Raw genomic sequence first — 14,094 nt, forward strand, 5'->3', positions numbered from 1 at the left:
TGTTGGTGAAAAAATTTTTCCTAATATCCAATCTAAACCTCCCCTGGAACAACTTGAAGCCATTTCCTCTTGTCCTATTGCTTGTTACTTGGGAGAAGAGACCGACACCCACCTCACTACAACCCCCCTTCAGGTAGTTGTAGAGAGCGATGAGGTCTCCCCTCAGCCTCTTTTATTCCAGACTAAACAACCCCAATTCCCTCAGCCGCTCCTCATAAGACTTGTGCTCCAGGCACCTCACCAGCTTGGTTGCCCTTCTCTGAACACACTCCAGCACCTCAGTGTCTTTCCTGTAGTGAGGGGCCCAAAACTGAACACAGGACTCGAGGTGTGGCCTCACCAGTGATGAGTACAGGGGAACAATCACCTCCCTGCTCCTGCTGGCCACACTATTTCTGATACAGGCCAGGATGCCGTTGGCCTTCTTGGCCACCTGAGCACACTGCGGGCTCATATTCAGTTGGCTGTTGACAAACACCCCCAGGGCCTTTTCCACCAGGCAGCTTTCCAGCCACTCTTCCCCAAGCCTGTAGCGCTGCATGGGGTTGCTGTGACCCAAGTGCAGGATTCGGCACTTGGCCTTGTTGAACCTCATACAATTGGCCTCAGCCCATCGATCCAGCCTGTCCAGATCCCTCTGTAGAGCCTTCCTGCCCTCGAGCAGATCAACCCTCCCTCCCAACTTGGTGTCATCTGCAAACTTACTGAGGGTGCACCCGATCCCCTTGTCCAGATCATTGATAACGATATTAAACAGAACCAGCCCCAGTATGGAGCCCCGGGGAACACCAGTTGTGACCAGCCGCCAACTGGATTTAACTCCGTTCACCACAACTCTTTGAGCCTGGCCATCCAGCCAGTTTTTGACCCAGCGAAGCGTACACCCATCCAAGGCATGAGCAGCCAGTTTCTCCAGAAGAATGCCGTGGTAAACGGTGTCAAAGGCTTTACTAAAGTGTTGCTCTCATCCACTAGATGGGTCACCTGGTCATGGAAGGAGATCAGGTTGGTCAAGCAGGACCTGCCTTTCATAAACCCATGCTGACTGAGCCTGATCTCCTGGTTGTCCTGTACGTGCCATGTGATGGCACTCAGGATGATCTGCTCCATAACCTTCCCCGGCACCAAGGTCAGGCTGGCAGGCCTGTATTTCCCTGGATCCTCCTTCTGGCCCTTCTTGTAGATGGGCGTCACATTTGCTAACCTCCAGTCAGCTGGGACCTCCCCGGTTAGCCAGGACTGCTGATAGATGATTGGAAGTGGCTTGGTGAGCACTTCTGCCAGCTCCCTCAGTACCCTTGGGTGGATCATTGCGAGGATGGTAACTGATGCATTACTGCTCTTTCAGAAGCTGTATCTTCCTCTTTTATGCAAAAAGCATTTCATCCTCCACATCTCACTCTTGAAACAGCCAACAAATGTGCCACTAGTAAAGGCAGTTTTATTGATGTAGGCCCACCTCCACTGACAGCTGGTGTCAGATGACCAACGTTGTACTCATAGGCTAGTGATCACCTGCAGAGGGACAGTCCCTGGTGGGCGGCATCACTGTGGAGACAGGGTGAGGACATAGGACTGGCACACAGAGATATGGGTGCTGCTCTTAGCTCTGTCCCTGACCACTCTGCCTGGCCACGTGCCAGTGACCGAGGTCTACTGCTAAGTGTGCTTTGCCTTTGGGAGAAAGGAGAGGTGCCATCGCTGCTGCACTGAGCCACCGAGGCAGTCCCTGCTCACTGGCTGCCCCTTGATGCTGTGGATGCTCATCTAAAGCTTTCTAACCATAGCTTTGGAAGCACTCATGATCAGAGGATGCTCCCTTTTCTGTTTTGAGGTTTAACATCTGCCCATCTCTGTAGTGGTTGAACGTCCATTACATGCAGTTATTGGTAGGGCCTCGTTCTGGGAAGATTGCATGGTGCCTCTGGCTTTGTTTTTGTTTCAGGCCAAAGTTTCATGTGGATAGCAGGGGGGGGGGTTCTATTCTAATATATAGTCTCAGAGGGACTTGGGCCATTTGGTAGGATTTTTGTATTGTAGGTGAACATTTGATTTCTGAGGAGTTTTTAATGATGGAAGCTGTTCAGCTTTCACAAAGAGAAGAGGTTTTGTAGCTTTTCCCAGATATCTCAGAATTTATTACATCTATGGACTATTTCAATTTTTTATGTTATAAGTCTACTTTAACTTTTTAAGGATTTCTTCTAGTTTCTAATGAAGGTTTTTTGGGGACGAAGAGTCAGCATATGATTGCATAAGCCGGTATCTGCTTTCTGACTGCCTCATGTTTTCTTTCAATAGATCCTCCCAGGAGTACGTATCATTATTGCTAATCCAGAAACAAAGGGACCCTTAGGAGATTCTCATCTTGGTGAGGTAAGTCATGAAAACTTAACCTGTGTATGCTCTGAATGAAATTGCAGAGATAAAGCTATCATCGTGTATGCCAGTGGTTTCCTGTAATACATCTTATCAAATGCCCGATTAAGAAAATTGTGGATTCTACAGATCCTTATAGTCTATAAAGTATGTAGCATGATATTTGTATCATTATTAAAATTGCTTGTAACATACCTGATAAATACTAATAATAGCTCAAGTTTGTTAAAAAATTGAAAAAAATCTGCTTTTTCTAACTGTATTTTCTACTTGGTGCTTCACTAATTCTGATGGAAATTTAGATGAAAAAATAAGTTTATTGATTAGTCTAATATCAGCTAGATGGTATTTTCTAGTGCTATTCTCTTTATAATCACTGTGCTTCAACACATTGACTACTTTTATTAGCTGAGTTGAGCAAGGCTATATGTTTTTCCAATTTTATGTTTCTAGAGAGAAAAAAATGTTATTTTCAGTGAGCAATTAAAGATCAAATTAACCAAATGAAAAATTTGCTTAGTCATAATTAAAATTACAGTCTAATTTGTGAGATTCACCTGCAAGATTTCATTACTATGAAATCGTAAATATTTCCGTGATGCCTTGAGTTAGATGAAATTAATCCTTTTCCATAGGTGAGGGTCCCTGGCCTCACCCTTTAAAATAATCTGTCTGTCTGGTGTTCATGGAGGATCCCTGCTGGAGTAAATAAACTGAACCACACGTGGGGGACTATGGAAAGAGCACCGTGGTCTACAGGCTCTTCTGAAAATTGCCATAACCAAGCAGACCTCAAGGCTAGCTAAGCCGTTCAAGGAGGCTGTGCAGGTCTTTGGCTAACCTGGGGCCAGAGGGCTGCAAAACAGGTATCCCTGCAGCCATGAGTCCAGCGTCCCTCTCCCCCAGGCACAGCTCAGATCTGCACTCTGACTTCAGTGAGGTTAGACTGGGGTCTCTCCGCCTAAAACTGGGTCAGTTACGGGTTCAGAAACAGTGTTAAAAGGCATTATGGTATTACTTAGCTATGACTAAAAATATTTGCAGCAAAAATTTTCAACAATGCTTCATTCTGGAAAGCTACTTTAATTAATACCAGTATAATTGCTTTTAACTTAGATATGGGTTCACAGCACTCACAATGCCAGTGGGTATTTTACCATCTATGGAGATGAATCTTTGCAATCAGATCATTTTAATTCAAGACTCAGCTTTGGAGACACACAGACTATTTGGGCTCGAACTGGCTATCTGGGATTCCTAAGAAGAACAGAACTCACAGATGCAAACGGAGGTAAGAGGTTTCTCATCATCTAGGTCTATGCACATAACTTGGATTATTTTGAGGCTGACACCATCTCTTGGCCTGCGCTACCCAACGTGTTTAGTCTGTGAAACCTGTAGAACTGCAAAAAGGCCTTAGTTAAAATAATCAGAAAATAAAACAGAGAGCGAGATTTCCCTGCTGAAACAGTTGCTTTTCCTTTGCTGAACCTCAGGTGCTATAAATCCCTTCCACCAGTGATCTTTTGGCATAGTTAATGTGCCAAGTGCTTCAGCTTGAAAAAGATGGAATGCAGCTTAAAATGCCATCATTTGCACTCGCAGTCATATCTGCAGGAATGCCTTTGTGCAGATAGGAAAAACCTTGTTGTGAGCCCGAGCCCTGTCCCTCCTGTGACGACCACCTTCTTTGATAATTCCTTTGTTATAAACTTACTTACAGAAGCTGTCCATTTCTCAAATTTCCCTGTCTTTAAACCTGCGGGGACAGTTACCGAAATATAATACAAGCAGTAGCCTGCAGGAGAAGCTATGTGGTGTTTGGGTTTCTGTTGCGAAGGTACAGGATTTTGTTACTTGTTTTTATGACATTCCTTGTGTACACATGTTAGCAAACCAGCACTGCCAGGCACACAAAGTCTCTGCTTGGGGAAACGTTACTTCCCTGTGATTTTTGCAGAGCACAGTGCCACAAGCGGTGGTTGGCTGAGGTGGCAGTCGAGGCTGTTGGCAAAGTATGGTTTCTAGCAATGCTGCGAGCACCTCCAGGAGTGATCCCAGGGCCCCGGTGTCAGTGCAACTAGAATAGCCGCTATTCAGCCAAAGAGTGAATTCATTAAATCTGAAAGCATTTTAGTAATCACCGTGGATTACAGCTGCTGCCTGTGTCCTTATGTTAGCATCCTCCTGAAGAGATTTACTTTCCTTTGTGGAGGCTTTTTTTGATTTCATAATGATAGCCCAGCCTTGAGCAAATTCAGGATTCTCTGAGGATATGGCAACTTAAGTATCCAAATGGCTTAAATCTTCTCCTGGCTAAGTCTCTGTTCTCCTCCCACTTTTAGCTCCCAGTGCAGAACGCTCTCTGCCCTTTATTACTGGCAGAGGTTATATTGCCACTACATTACCACCATGCAACTATCTGAATTAATGTAAAATGAGCCAGTTATCTGCTTTTAAGTCTATTAGTGAATATTTTTTCGTTATGAATAACATGCAGTCATTTATTATCAGCCTAATATCTTTTAAAAAGCGTCATTTCAGCCTCATTTATTTCTTCAGTCAGTAAAAATTTGTACTATAAGAGCATTACGCTCCAGAGCTTGCCATTTGTCTGAATGAGCAATTTGCTATCTGGCACATAGCACAATATTGTTTATTGATAAACACCTTTGTAATACATCTGAAGCATCAGTACTGACCATCTCAAAGCTACTGGAAGAATATCATCCATACTGTTAGGGTCAAATCCATCCTTACTCCTTCAAAAGAAAGAGAGAGAAACAAAGCCTATTGCCTATACAGGGGGCCTTAAAAAAGAATGAGTTTGTTCTGCATGCACCTAGGAGAAAAACGGGAATTTATGCCACTGTCTTTGGATAAAGACTTCCACCTTTCTGTTCTTCAAATGGGAATAGTGTTTCTGCCTGCCTTCCTTCTGCTTTCTGCTCTGCATTGCACTTCAGGAATGAAAAATTCTCATTAGTTCAGAAATCACTTTAGGGTTTCAGAAATTCAAGGATAACTTATAAGTGTTATGCTTATTTTACTTATTTATTAATGTGAACATTTTTGTAATTTAATGTACTGGAGAATAGAATCATTAACATTTTTGTTCCTTACAACCAGAACGCCATGATGCACTTTATGTTGTGGGTGCATTAGATGAAGCCATGGAGTTACGAGGGATGAGATACCATCCGATTGATATTGAAACCTCTGTAATTAGAGCACACAAGAGCATCACAGAATGGTAAGGATTATATAACACCAGGGCCCTTATATAAAGCTGAAATACCTATAATGTTTGGGGTTTTTTCTGGGATATTGCAGTTGATCCAGGAAATGGCCTGTCAGGATGGTCATAGGATTTATAACCCAGCTGTAAATATGTCGTTAGGATGAAACTTTTCACAAACAGATTTAATCAGGAAGGACTGTTTTCTGCTAGGATCATTCAATATGTTTCTTTTTTAATATGGTTTTAAGTACAAGTGAAGGATTAAAACTTAATTTGAGAGAGCCAAGCAGCTCTCAGGTAGGTTGGTAGCTGTTTCTTGGAGTTTGAGATTTATATTCTAACCAGGAAAAGCAAACTGGTATGAGTTCAAGCTTTAGGAGTGTTGTTATCAGAAGGAGTAAGCAAGCAAACATTTCAAATAGATGAACACACTAATAAACTTTATTAGTGAGCACACTGTTACTTTTGAATTGGTTATTAATAAATCAAGCAGTGATCAAATCAAGGTCACAATGGAAATTGAAGCAGTAAATCAATGAGTTAATAATGATGTTGTCTTAATCAATGTATCACATCATCAAATGCACACAGCAGGTAATCATTTCTTGAGGCCGACATGAGAACAAATTGCTTTTCATTATTCTTGCATCAGAAAACTGAGTCAGGTAGTTGTTTTGTTTTGATATAACCTCAGCTCAGCTCTTCTCCTTTCAACCAAAACGAACCTGTCGCAACAGCCAGAGCAATTTAGTGAGGATAAGATCTGACTCTCCATTTTTCTTTTCAAACCTGGCTGCAAAGGTGTGGCCTGGAGCAGTAAACTTAATAATTGAAGCACAGTGACCAGACTGGTTTCTTTGGTCAAAACACCTTGCTTTTATTCTTAAATATCTGTTAAAACTAAGGTAGTTAATTGTTTGGCTGACTGTAACTGAGATTTTGCCTTATTTTCTCCTCCCTAGAGCATCATTACTGCTGGTATGGTCTTGTGCCAGCTAGCCATTACAAGGAGTGGCAGATTCTATGTCCTCATATAGACCAGTGTGAACACTTTAAGGATACTGTGAAATTCTCCTTGAAAATGTGTCAGATCATTATCAGCAGTGGATGGAAAGTTTTCAGATCAAGCTGTTCAGGGACAGGTCTGTTATAAGATGGCCACAGATTCATAAATTGATGTGTTCGTCAGTACCTGTTTGTCAAGAGATTTGTGTGTCCTCAAAGTGTGAGCTCATGGGCAGTGAATGAAGTAGCCATATCACACTGCAGAAATGGTCATTATGGGTTTCAGTGGCCAAAAAATGCTTAAATTATGTTCCTTATTCCAAGTCCACTGAGAACACTTTGAGGATCCTTTTCCTTCCATTATCATGGATATCATGAGTGGGATACTGGCAACTAAAAAAGGGTTGGGGTAAGCTGAGAGGACCAAAGAAAAAGGCCACTGAATTTCTGCAAGAAGGTAGAAGTACATGCAAATAATTCTCAGTGCCTTAACTCTTCCCAGTAGTTGGGTGATAATGTATAAGGCACATGAGTAAGATCTCAGAAAACATACTGTACTATTGCCTAAAGGCAAAACCTGAAAGTCTTGAGGGTTGTTTCTTCCTCAAAGAAAAGAGATTGCTAATGAGTTAGGTATTTCTCTGATGTGGTCCCTGCAGAAAATGGACACACAGTAGTTTGGAGCAACAACATCTGGTTTGCTCATGGTTCCCAATGTCTTCCTAACCAGTGCTCAGCCCAATAGCTCTCTCAAGCGACCATCGTGGAGTTTTCATTCATAGTCCTAGTCATGACTGGCCTTGACTTTTCTCACTTAACTTCTCTTTCAGCTTCTCTTAGAGATCCTCTTGTCTTTGTGAAACACTCCTTGACAAAATAATAGCCAGTTAAATCTTTCTTTTTATATATACTTCGTATATGCCTTTCTTTGGACAGGGGCATGAGCCTCTGTTCTTGGTGGAGGCTGCTGTTGTTTTGGTTACAATGACCCATTAAGGATTTAACTGCATCATTACCTATTGCAAACAAAGATACTGGGAATGTCCAGTCAATAGTTTCTAAAAATAGCCTCAGCTTCCAAAAAACACATGCTTATTTTGTAACATTTAACAATATTGAGGAAGGTGGTGACTTGTTGACTGACACGTGATCCTGCTGTGCAACTTCTGTCATTGAGGATCAGATCTAAAAGGTCATTTAAAATTATTATTGTGTCTTAAGCAATTTGAGCACAAAATCAACAACTGCTGACTCTAGACCTCCTGTGTCTCAGTACGTAACAAATGAAAAGAGTGGCACAGTCTGGTTTTATTATGATGTGTAACTACAGCAGACATTTTTTAAATTGTTTCTGATACTGCAAAATATCTTGAGAAATAATGTATGTATATGTGTTTTAATTAAAGCACATTGTTAACTCATTTAAACTTCAAACCCTTGAAAGAGGAACAGAACATAGCTTCCTGGAATTTGCTAAGAAGTGGTTTTCTCTCTCTGCATAATGACAAATAGGTAAAGCTACACAAGGTATTTGGAGAAGAAAAACGTTATGGGCCTCTTTCTCTTCTGGAGGTGTTTCAACAACTTCTTGCTTTTCCTGAAGCATTTGGTGGGATGGAAGCAGCAAGAGGGGCCGTTCCCAGATCAGTGCATTGGCTGCATTGGCTGTGTTGCATCTGTTGGGTGTGACTCCATAATTTCATGAGAAAGTGCAGCCTTCCTGGGTCCCTAGTTTTCTGGTTTGGTTTGGTTGGGTTTTTATTCATCAGGGCTAGAAAGTTAATGTATTCATAAGTGATAGTGCTGGCCAATATATCTTCATCTCAGCTGGTGAGAACATAAAGGGCAATATTTCCTTTTACTTACTGTGGTCAGCAGTGAGTTAGAAGCATGACATAAGAAATGAGTTTTAAATTAAATTGAAACCCTCTTAGAAGTGTCAGTGGCTCTAGGACTTAATAGAAGCTTCATGAAGGTTTTGGGAATCAGTCTTCTGAACCCAGACAAACTAACTTCTCCTAAGCCATGTTTTAGGGACCTGCTCCTGAATCTTGTCATTAATTGCTTTCCCAACAGTATATTTAAGGCATGGTTTCAAGTGCTAACTTATATTTTAATAAAACCTCCCCAGACTTTTTTGTTAAAATATATATAATACTAATTTAGATGTTTGTACAGCAATCCATAAAAATTTTAGGGCCTCTCTGGAGATGGTCACCCGTGCAGACTGATATTTCACTTTGCTAATATTCAGCATCAATCAAAACTTACTAGAATGTCTGTGAAAACATAATTACAAATTAAAATTCGTTTCATAGCAGTACTAAGTCAAAAGCCTGCACAGCCTTGCTTTGGCTGCCCATTAGTTTTCCAGATCAATAAGCACATAAGAATTCAACTAGTACTTCAGCAGGATCTGAAAATGAATTTTTTTTTAATAGTAAGTACTTTTCTCCTAAAATCCATTCTGTTAAGCATCAACACAGAGCACATTTTCATGACTAACTTTTGGGCAAAGTAAGATATGTTTCCAAAGTACAGGGATTTACAGAATTGTCTTAGTAGACTAAAACAGTGCACTTCTGTCTCAGTCAAGTATCAACCTTAGGATAAGCAGCTCTTTTTGAAGTTGGCTTATATACATAATATATTCTAACTTTAAGATGCATATGCTTGAGACACTTCTGGAAAATTATCCAGTGATTTTATAAGGTAAAGGAGAGTAAAGTACAGGGTTTGATGTATGAGTTACATGTGTAGAATATTATTATTTATGCTATGGAGTAAGTTAGAGAAAGAAATAACCATCGTCTGTGTCTTAAACACCTGCAAGGAAGAATGAGATTGCTCTTTGTGGAGCCTCAGTCCTGCTGACCTCCTGTGAGACTTCAGAGGCTTTGGAGGCATTTGAGAGGTGGGGAGGAGGATGGAGTGAAGCATACACCAGACTTGCATACCCTCCCAGCCTCCAGATTTGGAAGGATAAATGCATTATCCGTAGCCAGAAAAGATGCCCAGTAGCAGAAACCAAAATTTACCTGCTTCGGCTCAAGGGCTTAAGCAAAATTTGGGGGTTTTACGAAGTTCTTTTAGTAAAGAGGAGATACTGGTGATAAAGGTGTTCCCTTGACCATCTCACCCATTAGTAAGGAATGTAAAAACTCCTGTCCCCTTAAGCCCAACAGAAATAAAACACAGCCGAAATAAAACAGATGGAGACACTGCTTATTTCTGTGTAAACCAGTTGGTCCAGAAGAATCGCAGCTCTTTTGTGCTAAGCTCTGACCTGCCTGGACAGCAGCCAGTCCAGTCCAGAAGGCACGTAGCCATTTTTGCCTAGCACCGTGCAAGTGAGGAAGTCACCTCCCTGGCCACCCGGGGACCTTCGTGCAGCCTGCAGTATGCTGTCTAAATGTTCACAGGGCTCCGCACCCCTTCGCTCGGCAGAGTTTATCCCAAAGATCTTTCAGCTCGGACTATGTTCCTGCTGTTCCTTTTGGTGCCGCCTCTTTTAACCTCCTTTGCTCTTCTGGGCTGCTCTTCAAAAAACTCCAGCGAAGACACCTCCACCCACACATTGCTCACGCATGCCTTCATGAACACAGCAGCACTGTGACAGTTCTCTGGCTTCCAAGGGAACTACCTCCTTACATGACAGGCAGGGATTAGACTTGAGTTTCTGGGAAGTTTAGCCCAATACTTAGTATTGCAGCAATATTAAAGTGAGAGCTAGTGGGGCTGTTCTTCTGCCCCTGCCTGCAGACATGTTCTCGCTTGCTACTTACACTTTGTGAAACAAAAGGTAACCCAAGGCAGAATGAAAAGGGAAAAAAATGAAATGGGTAAAAAAACCCCACCATTAATACTAATTTTTTCTTTCATTCCAGTGCGGTGTTTACCTGGACAAATTTATTGGTTGTTGTGGTTGAGCTGGATGGATCGGAGCAAGAAGCTTTGGACCTGGTTCCTTTGGTCACTAACGTGGTCCTGGAGGAACACTATCTGATTGTAGGGGTGGTGGTGGTTGTGGACATTGGTGTAATTCCTATCAACTCCCGTGGAGAGAAACAACGTATGCACCTACGAGATGGATTTTTGGCAGACCAGCTAGATCCCATCTATGTGGCCTACAACATGTAGTCTTGTACCTTAAAGCTTCCATGGACTTTACTATAGATGTATAAAATTTTTTGGTGTCCACTAAAAAAGTGTGCAGATAAGATGCTGACACTCATCAGAATGGAACTGTTTCTATTACGACTTTTCAAAGCAGTCACGATTGGCAGGAAATAAAATGTGAAATGTTTTCTTTTACCACTAAATTTTAAAAAAGAAGGACTATGGGGTAAGGCCCTTCAGTGTGTTGGAAAAGCCCATTTTAAACTTTTTTTTTTTTTTTTGCTTATTGGACAATACTGCTTTTTGAGTAAATGTGGCTTTGTATTTTACATTAAGTAAGCTGAAGTAGATTTTTTTTTTTATTCTGCCCTCCAAATGGATTCTTTTAAAACAATTTGCATACTAATACAAATAATTGTTTTCTTCATTTGTTTTAATATGTCATAAAAAGCTGATGAATACAGATCCATTACTAACTTAAGCCATTTTAGATCCCACATGTTAGGAAACTACGTAGTGGTACGAGGAGAATACCCAAAGTAGCACCTTTCAATCAGAGATCTTGCAGCTTTCTGTTGGAGATGCTGGAAAGCCCAAAGGCCAAAGCCTTTGCTGTTAGCGTTATAATGGAAGAAATTTATAAATAAGGTGTATTTCGGCAATGAACTTGCAAATATCTTTGTACTAAACTAAAAAGATAAAATAAGTTAACTACTTCTTCTGTAATTATGTACAAAACGTTTAATTTATTTTGATCTCTTTAGAAGTATAAAAGAGAAAAACATTCAAGAATATTAAACTCTTGAAATGTTTGCTAATATAAAAAAGTGTTGTATTATCTTGAGTGGATAGTATCACATCAAATATATATATATGAAATATAAATTCACTAATGACAAAAGATTTTAAAGTTTAAAATGCAGTACTTGTCACTTGCATGGTGTCTCCCACTGTAGATAATCAAATGTTACTCACAAATTTTTTGAAGAAAAAAAAAAAAGCAATCCTGGATTGCTAAGTATCCCTGTCGAAAAGAATCCTCTAGATACCAGCAAGTGGAATTATTGCTGCCTTTAAGGCAGTGAATGAATTTAAGACTAAAAATGCACTACAATAATTTTCTTTTCTTTGCCATGGAGGCAACAATAAATATTCGTGCTGGCATGTGCATACACTTGTTAGACTTAGAAAAGGCAGGTTGAGGAATAGCACTGTTGTCTAGCTGCAGAACTTTGTTGCACAATTTTTTTCATTGTTTTAGTTGGTGTTTTTATTGCTATAAGGAAAAGTTTTGGGGTTATTTGCACAGAGTTATCAATTTGCCTCTCAGCTAGGACACATAGCTCGGTGGCCAATGCATCCAGTTTACATTTACAGGAAACGATTGTTTCGATGGTCTTTAATTTATTCCTTAACACAGAGGAGCGTACAGTCACTACAACCGTTTTGGCACGAATCGTGCATCTGCTAACTAGTCCCTAAACGCATTAAAACATCAGAGGAACCGATCTGCCTGTTTAAAGAACGGAGGAGTCCCGCGGTCTCCGATCTGAGGCCATCACGGGAGAAGAGTAGGAAAACATGCATCACAGCTGCCTTCATTTTACTACCTTTGGATAAAAAAGAGGTTTGATTCCCCAGTTCTGTTGTCTTCCCTGCACCCCGTACCCCTTTTTTTAAAATCTTCCCCTTCCTTCATGTGGTTGTAACTGAATTGACCTGTTTGTGATCAAGAGTGGGATTTACCAGCTGCAGTCCAAGAATGCTTTTCTTATTGTCCCAAATGACGTTCATGTGCTGGCTCTCATTACCGGATATGCATGACTAAGATTGTTGCAGGGCAAATGTAATCATGTTTATATCACGTATAAGGGAGTCTCAATGCTGGGTGTTTAAAATCTTTTTAAAAGGTAGGGACGTTTTAGTCTGCATGTACAGTACAGAGCATCTTGCCATGTCAGACGCGTTTTCTTTCAGACCATCCTTTCTGCCTTCACTGTCCTGTGAATAACCCTATTCATGCTCTGCAGACCAATCCTATATTTTGTCAAATTCATCTTCTGCTCCCTAAAAAGAATAAAATCTGTTCTTAATGGCAAGTTGTTGTAAGGTTTCAGACAAGATGTTGATTGATTACAAACATAATTGCAGTGTGTGAACTAACTTGTGAAGTCCTGCTATCGCTGATCTCAGTACTGCAAAACAAATCTCGCTGTCGTTCAAAGCATCACTTTAACCTTCACGAAGTCAACTTTGCATTTGTAGAGAATAAAAGAACTGCAATGCAGTTGTGAAACGCAGTTAATAACAGCTCTCTTCTGCAACCTGTCATCCGTGGTTGTTAAATCCTGAGTTAAGAGAAATGATAAACTGAGTTTCTGGTTTTGTTGTGCAAGCAAAAGGAAGGAAACATTTAAGCACCATCAGACTGAGCAATAAAGAAGGATTGTTCTGTATTAGAAACTGTACTGTAGATAAACCATTCATGAGAATGTATAAAATGTTTGTCTTGTGACCTTGTGCTTTTGGAGTCAGACAAAACCATGTAATCAACTTGATGCACATGCACAAAAAAAGAGGGTACACAATGAACATTTAAACACAAAACTAATCAAACAGGAGCAGATTCCTCATGGTGCTTGTTTATTATATATATTTAATCCTGCTTGACACTTTACCCAAGGGAAGACTGTCCCTTTTATCAGTTGAATGTTAGCAGCGTTATTTCATAGAGTGTGGTGACTGGTTAGAGAAATTCATGTAACTCAGCCAATCACAGTTTCAAACAAAAATTTTTATGTGCAAAGGACAGCAACCTTCTTGTATGTTAAACCACCAGTACGCTTTGTACATCTGTGATAACGCCTGTTTTATATTCAAATGAACAAATAAAAGCTTTTATTTTTGTTGCTCTGAAAATATCGGTTTCTTAATTAGTCACCTAAAATGGAGCTTCCGAGAGCTGCAAACGCTCAGTGGAGGAACATGGAGAGCTATACTGTAATTTTATTTTGTTTACCTCTCTTGTTGCATAATTTATTAGTACAAATCATTATACTTTTAACAATGTTTAAATACTGGTGTGGGCATTTATTGCTGAAAGACTTTCATATGGCAACAAATGTTTTTTGTGAAATGTTTTTTTAATTCTTTTTAATATATTCAAATATACTGTTCACATTTTTGCTGAAAGTGTAAAGATTATTGTAAGCTTGGTAACATTTTGTGAGAAGCAATAACAAGCATTAGTACTGTAAAACTCCTCAAATTTGTCACTTATCACTTTTGTTGCAAGGTCTTGGTACCAACATACTACTAATCAGTCACTTACTTAAGTTATTGATCCAGAT

General features: G+C 40.3%; 1 protein-coding gene across 6 annotated transcripts in view; it reads left to right on the forward strand.

Moving 5' to 3' along the window:
* Window positions 1-13,663, forward strand: part of DIP2C (disco interacting protein 2 homolog C) — a 336,675-nt gene extending 323,012 nt beyond the window's left edge. For all 6 annotated transcript variants that reach the window (XM_069778160.1, XM_069778161.1, XM_069778163.1 and 3 more), the window contains 4 exons: window positions 2,302-2,376; window positions 3,496-3,670; window positions 5,509-5,632; window positions 10,513-13,663. In XM_069778160.1, coding sequence (XP_069634261.1) covers window positions 2,302-2,376; window positions 3,496-3,670; window positions 5,509-5,632; window positions 10,513-10,765 — 627 coding nt within the window. In that variant the 3' untranslated portion in view covers window positions 10,766-13,663. The remainder of the gene's footprint in view (window positions 1-2,301; window positions 2,377-3,495; window positions 3,671-5,508; window positions 5,633-10,512) is intronic.
* The last annotated feature ends 431 nt before the right edge of the window (window positions 13,664-14,094 follow it).

The sequence above is a fragment of the Haliaeetus albicilla genome, chromosome 2, assembly GCF_947461875.1.
Source record: "Haliaeetus albicilla chromosome 2, bHalAlb1.1, whole genome shotgun sequence".
NCBI lineage: Eukaryota > Metazoa > Chordata > Aves > Accipitriformes > Accipitridae > Haliaeetus > Haliaeetus albicilla.